This window comes from Mus pahari, unplaced genomic scaffold (genome assembly GCF_900095145.1).
Source record: "Mus pahari unplaced genomic scaffold, PAHARI_EIJ_v1.1 scaffold_9943_1, whole genome shotgun sequence".
Classification (NCBI taxonomy): Eukaryota; Metazoa; Chordata; class Mammalia; order Rodentia; family Muridae; genus Mus; species Mus pahari.
Genome location: NW_018393500.1, coordinates 1 through 11108, shown reverse-complemented (window position 1 = coordinate 11108; position 11108 = coordinate 1). Strand labels below are relative to the sequence as shown.

The 11108-nt window shown below is 37.5% G+C and overlaps 1 protein-coding gene across 1 annotated transcript; it reads left to right on the top strand.

The window, feature by feature from the left end:
- The first annotated feature begins 7110 nt into the window (after positions 1 to 7110).
- Positions 7111 to 8019, top strand: LOC110315568 (putative vomeronasal receptor-like protein 4). The gene has a single exon (XM_021189593.1). It carries the CDS (start codon positions 7111 to 7113, stop codon positions 8017 to 8019), a length of 909 nt encoding a protein of 302 aa, XP_021045252.1.
- Positions 8020 to 11108: the final 3089 nt, after the last annotated feature.

Genomic DNA, 11108 nt, shown 5'->3' with positions numbered 1-11108 from the left:
TTCTTGGCAGTCAAGCTCCTCTGAGACACTCAAATACTAGTGTGACCCAGCTCCTGCTATCCTGGGATCCTGCTAAGATCCTGGGTGTGTTACCGTGCGTGAAGGTGGTGTCTCCTTTAAGGACCGTGGAGTTGTCTGGTCTGTTCAAAACCAAGGTAAACCAGAACTGATCAAAAGGAACCTGAGCCTTTGGTCAGGAAATGCTCTGGTGTCCTTGTTCCTGCTTTCACAGGCTTGTCACTATTGGACTGGAGCAGATGTTGTGTTCCACTCACCAGTGATCCTAAGATCGCATGTGCAGTCCTCTAGGGACCGTGGGGGTGTCCACTGACTCTGTGCCCTAGGTGACCTGGTGCTGACGCAGACCGGAAGGAACTTGTGCCTCTGGTCAGGCCGGTTCTCTGCTTCCCTAGGGCTGTCTCAGTTCTCGTGAGCAATTGGACTAGAGCAGAAGTTGTGTTCCACTCACCAGTGATCCTAAGATCACGTGGGCAGTCCTCTAGGGACCATGGGGGTGTCCACTGCCTCCTTTCCCTAGGTAACCCAGTGCTGGTGCAGACAGGAAGGGACTTTTGCCCCTGGTCAGGCCATTTCTCTGCTTCCCTAGTGCTGCCTCAGGTCCTGTGCACGATTGGATTGGGGCACAAGTTGTGTTCCACTCACCAGTGATCCTAAGATCAGTTGGGCAGTCCACTAGGGACCATGGCGGTGTCTGCAGACTCCCCACCCTAGGTGACCTGTGCTGGTGCAGACCTGAAGGGGTTCCTACTTCTTTTAAGTGGCATATTATTGTTGAAAATTTTGTTTTTTTCCATAATGACTAGGATCAGTTAATCCATACAGAAAGATATAGAACTAAGAGTATAGCTTACACATAGGAAACCAAGATCTCAGGTGTTCCCACTTTACTGTTTTCCTGGAGTTAGGGAAGTTCACTTTTCCATTTGATAGTGGCACTTCCTAATGGCCTCAAGGTCAGAACTGCCTTCTCCAGATGACATGATAACAATGGGTCTAGAGGGAGATGAACTGGTGATATTTATTCCTTATAACTACTTCTTAGGACCTAATTCTACAAAGACGTTTGTCAAAGGCCGAGCTGGGTGTTTCCTTTTCTCTTCATTGAGAGTTGTAAGTTGGTGGTAGAAGGAAGCAAGATTTTCTGTAATGATTAGAGAATTCTCTTCCTGTAATATTACTTTTGAGCCAATCTGTACAACCAGAATTCAACAGATGCTTGTAGACATAAAGGTATGAGTGTAATGATTAATATAAAAGCATATACTTCTCTAATTATGATCTCTGGTTATTTATGTGACACTAGAATGGGACAATTCAGATAAGAAACAGGGCCTACCAGAGAGATATAGAGAGAGAAAGAAAAGGAAAAAAGCATGAAGGTGATCAATGGGTATTATATATTCATTGAACATATAAGGCAATCACTTTTCAAAATGAATGTACTTCACATTCATGTAAAAAGTTTCTCCAGATGCAATATTGGGAGGCACATCTGACATACCATTCTCCTGAATGTGTACTGTAATAATTCTAACAGTATGGTTCTACATAGGTATTGACAAATATGTTAGTTCTCCATCCACTAAAAAGACACTGGAATACCATGGAGGGTGATAAACAGAGAAACACACTTATTGGTGTGCAGGATTACCTTCACAGTATTAAGTTATCTAAAATTGTATTTTGTATTTTCTCATTTTACCTCTTTTCTCAAGTTAACAGGTTGTATGTGTTTAATAATATAAAACTTAAGCTAGGAATACAACAAATATTAATTAATTTAGTATTTGTGAGTAATTTTATTATTTTTTAAGTTTGCATATCTTTAGGAATTCACAGGAAAATTTTAACTCATAGCCTAGGAATATATAACACACTGGTAACATTATATAATAAGGGGGTTTAACTTTAGAGAAATATGTTTATTCTATTAAAATGATTTTTTTTTGGTTTTTACAATTACCTTTGTTTTTACTTTATTCTGTATTATGGGAAATGGTTCAAGCTGACTAAGAAATATGTCAGGTCTTACATCTATGAAATTACAAGGTAAACATTAGAATTAGTTATATAATCATGGAACTTTTGTGTAATCCATATCTTGTATGTATAACTTTTGTATATACCAAAAGCACATGTTTAAGAGAGTGGTGCAATTTTCTTTATGGCCTTTTCACAAGAAGAGTTAGGAACTGGTATATCTATCTAATGATCAAGTAAAATTTTTGATCACTAGGTTTTTTGGATAACTGCAGCTTCAGTCAATATTTAATAATGAGCTACAGAAATGATCACTGAAAGTACAGTTTTAACGTTTAGTGAAACCACAAATTAATATCAGGATTTTTGACAAGTATATTTAAAATTTTATAAAAATCACTCTTAATTTTTTATTATTATACTTCATATAAATGTATAAACATCCCAGTCAGCATACAAAGCTTCAGCTTCAAACATTATATGCAGGCTTATATTCATTGGCTTAGCTTAGCAATGTCATTTTCTCACCCTTAGTGACAGAAGTGCCCAAGGTTACAAGGTTCTATGCTATGGACCACAGATATAAATTGAGGCAGCACTACTCCTGGATCCATCACTCAACAGCAGTTTTTATGTTAATATATAACCATTTCCCCTGGGCACATTTCCTTGGGACACCAGTACTGAACATTTATGTGTGAGCGATTAGCAACTCAATATCCCAGTTCCTATTTCAGGTTACTTTACATACATTGTTCATTATCTCTTTGGAATTTTTCTTCTTTTGCAGCAGCAAAATCAACCTGGTAAATGTTAATATTTTATTCTAGAAAGTCACCCTTATTTCACCAACTTTTTTCATGGTACAACACAATAATTCTACTCAAATAAAATGAACTTTCTTTGTTTCCCTATATTTAAAGATGTTGACCCAATAAAGCACCTGTTACCTTCTTTTCATGTCTTTCTTGTCCTGAAGATGGAAGGAGAGCTCACTCATCAGCAGTCACCTACTTTCTAGCACTAGGATAGATTAGACAGGCAATGTCCTGGGAATTTCAGATTTCTCTCTTTCTCTCTATACCATCTTTTGGGGTTTCTAATAAAATAGATCTTTTCTGTGTATTTCAAACATATCTGAAAATCTTACCCTTCTTTGTTATTTTATTAGATCCATGTAAATTTATCCTTACGGAAAAGGTAAATGGGATAGCTTTATGTTTCAATTAAAAGAAATTCTGCTTAGTATTTCAACTTTTCTAGATAGAACCTTTTCACAGTGCTACTGATGTAATACTGAGTAAGCAATTCAATAGAAGTGAGAAAAATTGTCAATTCCCAAGTAGTATAAAATTATTTAAAATCAAAATCCTCATGGTTTTCTCCAATACTTACAAATACAATTACTCATTAAAATATTCATTCACAAATTAATGACAATTAAATTTAAGTTTAGGTGATGAATATCACAAGTATATTTTTACTTTGTTCCAATATCAGTTACTAGTGTATACAGGAGATTACAATGGAAAATGAAGGTAGGTATGGTGGTACACACCTATGCTTTCAAGGCTAAGACAGGAGAAGTGAGTTTGATTGAAATCAGTCTGAACTATAGGTTGAGATCTCCCTCCTTCTTTTGCTTTAACACACACACATACACACTCACACACACACACACACACACACACACACACACACACACTTTCCAATTTCCAGTAACCATTTTCATATCTTTCCCAAACTCACACTATGTATCTTGTAAAGCTCTGGGAATGCTTGCTTCCCCACAGTCTCTGCAGTGACACTTCTGCTGCTGCTGCTTCATCTCAGAGGAACAGGCTCATAAGTGTGAAACTATAATATTCTAGTAAATGCCACCTGCGCTAAACTCGATTTTCACAGAAGAATTCATGCATTTAATTTATATGAGTATTGAGTAATATCTATGAATTAATACCTTCTTAATAAACGATCAGTATTTATTCCTGCTGTCCTTCTCAATTTTGTAAAGATCACATGAGACAAGCTTAACTGGCTAAGGTCGTCATCTCCTGAGATAACTGAAGACTTATTCTTCCTGCTGACAATGGAAAGTTACATCACCCAATACCATGTATCTTGTCACCTGAAAGTCACATACACATTTCATGTTCTCTCTGAGTAGTCATATAGATTTTGGGTCATTACTCACTAAATATGTTAAAACTTAAAGTGAAGTCGATACTTGTCATGTATTTTATTTGTATGTCTCTTAGATTACTAAATCTCCACATCTCAGAAAGCAAAGATCACCATGAATTCATAAAACAGGAATGTTCTAAAATCAAGTTCTGGGATAATGAAAAGGTAAAGTAAATTTTCATTGAATAATACAGAGAAAACAGCTCTTGGTCACTTTTGTTGCAGGTCTCTTCAGACACAGGTCTGCACAATGCTTGGTTTTTTGATTCTGAGTCCATTTCATAGTGATAACTTCTCCAATATTTTGAACATTTATGGACACACTTTGGATTTTAATACTTACAACTAATTATTACAATTTAAACTAATTAGAAACAACTCAGCATTGAATTTATTTTCAAATAAAACAAAAGACTTATTAGGCATGCCTATGTTAATAGCTCTGTATCTGTGGTAGGTATGGTCTTTTCTGGTCTGCTCTCAGATTCAGAGAATGTCAGGAAAAGATGCCGTTTGATCAATTAGAAGATGTGTCCTTTTCTATATGTGATAAACATTTACAGAGCAATAGATATAAAATAAAAAGTTTGAAAAACATACCTCTGGGGAAAAACACTTAAATTCCTAGTTTTGACATATATAATTATTTTTTATATTACTTGTATTACATGTTGTATTTATTTAATTAGAGATGTATAACTAATAAAAATTTTATACATATATAGCTTGCACATTTCCAATTTTAAAGTCAAAAAGGTTATGGTTCTTTCAATATGGAGACTAGGTCTTAAATTAAGTTTATCCAGGAGCTTTTATTTATTTAAGATTTATTTATTTGATCTAACATACATGAGTGTTTTGCTTGTATGCATGCCTGTGTACCACTGTCATGCCATGTCATACAGGACAATGGGTACTCCAGAACTAGACTTACAGATGGTCATGAGCTACCACGTCTATGCTGGGAAACTAACCCAGACACATTACAAGAGTTAAAAGTGCTCTTAACTTCTAAACGAGGAGTGTTAAAAAATAAAAAAATAAAAATAAAAAAACAAAAAAACAGAATGTCACTGTACAGCTACTATAATTGTATGTTAATGATAGAAGTCGATGTGTGGCTCTGAAATTGGGATGAGTCCATTAATTTACTAAAAACTAAGTTTTTTAGGAGCAAAAAATTATGTAACTGTAAAATGGGTGATTATCATGGTATACTCATGGGAATTTTATAGGATGGTCTCTTCCACTAACTGCTGAATTATATATGGCCATACAGACATGAATGTGTCTATGTATGTGGAATATTCTAGTGAACTTGAAAATGTAATTGGGCACTCCTTTTCCCACAAGATTTTAATCACTATAGTCATTTTCTACTTCATTACAACAAAGCTGCTTTTAAATTACTTCATTAAATCAACTCAATACTAAATTGTTCCTGGTAACCAGGCCAAGTAACTTACATATGCACCAAAGTAAGACTGTTGAGTGAAACTTTAAAGACTGTCTGGGTGACTGATAACACTGGGACCTTGTTTCCATGACATGGGAAGAAATCTCTTTTAAACAGAAATTCCCAAACAGCATCACTATATGGTCTTCGGCAAGTTTGTGTTTGTCTTAATGTATGGAAAATCGGGTTTGTCTTAGCATCCCATATTCTCTTTTGCTGGAGACTCCTAGTTCCACATCTTCAGATGTGAATATGTAGCCTGTAGTTACTACAGAAACCAGGAAAACAAAACAGGACCATTTTCTGCAGAAGGGTGAAGGTGGGAGCAGTGGAGAGCAGAATAGCCCTCTACACGTATCTGATCAGGAGAATGGAAGAGACGGGGCTCACGGGGTAAACAGAGAAGTGGGGAGGAAGGTAAAGGGGGTAGAGACAGGACACAACTGATAAAGGAAGGAATGGAAAAATGGGTGAGTCCTTAGGTAACGGGAGAGAGATAAGTACAGAAAGAGGGGGTAGTTAGGATAAATAACAACATGGATGGCTGAAAAAGCCATAAGGACTCATCCTGTTAATGATTTGCTTAATGATTTGCTGACTCATCCTCACAGAGAAAGGTCAAAAAAATGTGCTTTCTTGATATCTCAGAATTAGTTCCTTAATCCTGAATTGAAATACACAAAGTGTTTAAATTGGAAGAGAACTAAACTGGAAGTCATCTAGGTCCATTTAGAACAATACTGCTTTAGAGGCGAACCTGGTCTACACAGTGAGATAACACCTATGAATTAATAGGATCTAGAAGGTACACAGACGGTCTTCTACTGTATCTATGCCTTTCATTCACGATTCTGAGAATGTAAGATTTCATGGGAAAAGAATTATAAAAAATGAATTAAGATATACCTTTTGCTGTTTAAAACTGTCATGTTATGAATTATGACTGAGAATCCATTAGAATTGTGAGTCAAAATATGGATAATTGCAAGATAGATCATAATAAAACTATACACTATGATGTAGTCTCATCTGATTTTTTTATATTTTCCATGATTTTCCCAATTTGTGCAAATGTGATAGATATTCTATGCTCATTCCTACTGTTTTAGTTGTTAAATATAAGATGAGCCAATTTAAAGCAATAGGATTGGATTTCTAAGGTATGAGATTCAGGTACAATACAGAAACGCAAAGTGTGAATTCTGTGTAGATATGACACTAAATGCATTCATTATTTATATTATTCTGTCTGTGTAGGAATCACTTGCAGGGTATATAGAAATGTCAGCAATATCCAGTGTGGAACATCAAAAGTGAAAGAGCAGATTACACAAGAATTAGTAGGGAAAATAGAATGATTATTTAGCCATACAGTGAAGTGAATCATAAGTTTGATTTATAACCTATTATTTTTCAGATATATGAAATAGGCTTCCATTATGCTTTTAAGATGAATACACTTTCCATTTATGTCTTCAATCAAGAATGTCCTTTATTTCCAAGCTGGACTAGGAGTCCTAGCCAATATGTTTCTACTGACTTCCTATAGTTTCACAATCTCAGCTCATAGTCCTAAGCCTGTGGACCTGATCTCCTGTCAACTGACTTTTATTCACATAATTATGGTCCTCACGGGATGGGATATTTGGCTTACAGACATGTTTGAGTTACTGAACATTGAGAATGACGTCAAATGTAAGGCAACATTTTACATAAACAGAGTGATGAGAGGCCTCTCTATCTGCACCACCTGCCTCCTGAGTGTGTTCCAGGCTGTGACCATCAGTCCCAGTGCCTCACTGTTGGCAAAATTTAAACATAAACTGAAAAAATTCATCATATATGCTTTCTTCTATGTTTGGTCTTTCAATTTGTCCTTCAGCAGTAACCAGTTCTTCTCTGTTGGTGCTTATACCAATCTGAGTGAGACCAGTCAGATGCAGGTCACTAATTACTGCTCACACTTTCCCATAAACAACATCATCAGGGGATTGATTTTAACAGTGACAACTTTAAGAGATGTGTTTCTTGTAGGAGTCATGCTGAGCACAAGTGCATACATGGTGATATTTTTGTTCAGACATCAGAGGCAATGCCAGCATCTTCATAGCATCAGGAAACTGAGAGCATCCCCTGAGAAAAAGGCCACACAGATTATCTTGCTGCAGGTGGTTTTCTTTGTGGTCATGTACTGGGTGGACTTCATCATCTCATCTACCTCAGTCCTGTTGTGGAGGTATGACCCAGTCATCCTGACTGTTCAGAAGTTTGTGATGAATGCCTATCCCACAATAACTCCTTTGGTACATATCAGTTCTGATGACAGAATAATCAATATGCTGAAAAACATGTGGCCAAAATGCTACCAGGCTTTTTAAAAGGGAGTAATTTTTCTCTTTTTTTAAAAAAAAAAGAGGCCCGTGACACATATACAGCAGAGGACTGTCTGGTCTGGCTTCAGTGAGAGAAGAGACACCTAACCCCGGAGAGACTTGAGGCCCCAGGGAGTAAGGAGGTTTCGTAGGGTAGGGACATCCTCTTGGAGACCAGGGAGGAGGTATTGGATGAGGACAAGTTAGAGGGCAGACAGCAAGGGGGTAACAAGTGGACTGTAAATAAAAGATTAAAGAATAATAATAAAAAAGAAATTTATTTTATTTTATATGTATGAGTTATGACATGACTGCATATGTATATTCCTGGTGCTGACAGAGGTCATATAACATCACTGGATTCTTTGGGATTGAACTTAGCAGTGCTTGTAAGTAGTTATTTTGGTCTAGCCTCAATTATTTCTTTTTTAAAAAGTGATTCCTTTAGGCCATCCAGAGACTGCCCCACCTCAGGATCCATCCCACATGCAGACACCAAACCCAGACACTGTTGCTGATGCCTAGAAGTGCTTGCTGACCAGAGACTGGTATAGCTGTCTTCTGAAAGGCTCTAAAATATCCTGACTAATACAGATGCGGATGCTCTCAGCCAACCATCTGTCTGAGCACAGGGATCCCAATGGAGGAGTCAGGGGAAGGACTGAAGGAGATGAAGGGGTCTTATCTGGCATCAATGGGAGGAGAGGCCCTTGGTCCTGTAAAAGCTTGTTACCCCAGTGTAGAGGAATGCTATGATTATGAGGCAGGAGTGGGTGGGTGGGTGTGGGAGCACCTTTATAAAAACAGGGTAAGGGGGGGTGAGATAAGGAGTATGCAGAGGAGAAACCAGGAAAGGAGATAACATTTGAAATATAAACAAATAAAATACCACATTTTAAATAACTAATTCCTTTTAAAATATTTAATAGTTCAAATAGCAAAGCAAGATTTTTTTCATATGATTTAAGTAATATTTGTGTTACCATACATTCTTTTGTCATTTCTGCTGCCAAGATGTATGGAGTTCTTTCAGTTCATTGTACACCATAAGTTGATATTTACACAGGAATTCTCTTTCTCCATTTTAACTCATGTAATAAACGTTCCCTTGATGCTGGAATTACTCAAAAGGACATTCTTACTTATAGTGATTTTTTAAGCCTTTCTCTTGAAAATATGTTAATTTGCTCTAAATTAATAAGAAAAATATTAAAATACTACTGTAGATTTAATTGTTTCCTAGTTATTATTATTTTTATATTCTCACACAGTACTTCCCGAGTTTCCCATTCTTGCACTCCTTCCAACCCGTCCTCACCATCTGCTCTCTGCCAAATCACTCCTTATTCCCTGAGAAGGAAACGAGCAGGCTTCCCAAGGATGTCAACTGAACATGGCACAGAAAGTTACGGTAAGACTAGTTACAAACCCTCTTATTAAAAGGTAGATGAAGCAACCCACTGAAAGAAAAATAAAGGCCCAAGCATAGGCAAAACTGTCAGAGACACCCCCACCCCAACTGTTAGGAATCCCATAAGAACACCCAAACTGCACAGCTATCGTGTGTATGCAGAGGACCTAGCACAGACCCATACAGGGTCCATGCTTGTTGCTTCAATCATTGTGATCCCTTGTGATCCCTGCATAGTTGATGCTGTGACCTGTTCTCCTGGTGGCCTCTACCCCTCTGCCTCCTATAATCCTTTCACCATCTTCTAAGCTGTGGGTTTTCCCTGGCTCTGCCTACTCTTTGCCTATGAATCTCTGTCTCTACTCCCATCAGTTGCTGGATGATGCTTCTCTGGTGACAATTGGGATAGATGCTACTCTCTTGAATATTGAAAAATATCATTAGGGATCGTTTCATTAATATTTTTCCAGTTGTGTTTGGTTCTGTCCTGGGCCGATGGGCTGTCCTGTCTCTGGTTCCAAGTGATGCAGGCAGCATGGGCTCCCTCCAATGTTCTGGGGCTAAAGTTGTACCAGACATCGGTTAGCCACTCCCACAGGTTCAAAGTCTCCATTACCTCAGGACATTTTGCAGGCAGGACAGATAGTACATAGAAAGTTTTGTGGCTGGGTTGATGTCTCATCCCTCTGCTGCATGCCTTACCTATTTATAGAAGAATACCAGTTCAGGTTCCAAATCCCACATTACTAGGAAGCTTCACTAAGCTCATTCTCCTATGTCTCAAGGAGTTTCCACTTAATTAGGTTTCTACATCCCCTCTCCCAACTGCCTCCCAATTGCAGTCATCTTTCTTAATACTCTCCCTCCATCCCTCCCACATTCTGCCTGATCCCTCCTGTTCCCATTCCCACCTGCCCGTCAGTCTACCTGCAACTCTGTTCTTTGTCCCCTTCCCAGGGAAATCCATATATCTCCCTTTAAGCTCTGATTGTTACTTTGCTTCTCTGTGTGTGTGGATTGTAGCATGATCATCTATTATTTCATTGTTAGTATCCACTTATAAGAATACACACTGTATTTGTTTTCTTGAGTCTGGGCAACCATACTCAGGATGATTTTTTTTTTTTTTACTACTTCTATCCATTCACCTACAAATTTAATAATGTCTATATTTTTAACAACTGAATAATACTCTATTGTATATATTTACCATATTCACTTTTATCCAGTCACAGATTGATAGTCATCTGTGTTGTTCACAGTTTCTGTCTATTGTGAATAAAGCTGCTGTGAACATGGTTGAGTAAGTGTCCTTTGGTATGATTGAATATCCATTGGGCATATGCCCAGGAGCATTACAGCTGGGTCTGAGGTAGACTGATTCCCAATTGTCTGAGAAAATGCCATATTGATTTCCAAAGTATTTGTACAAGTTTGCAATCCCCCCAGCAATGGAGGAGTGTTCCCCTTACTCCACACTCATGACATCAAGAGCTGTCATTTGTATTATTGATTTTAGCCACTCTGAAGGGTATAATCTCAAAGTAGCTTTGATTTGCATTTACCTAATGAGTAAGAACGTTGAACATTGAAGTATCCACAAATGGTCATCCTTCTTGATTTTCTTCTGTTTTCCATAATGTGTCTTGGATATTCCAAGTTTCTGGGCTAATATCCGCTTATC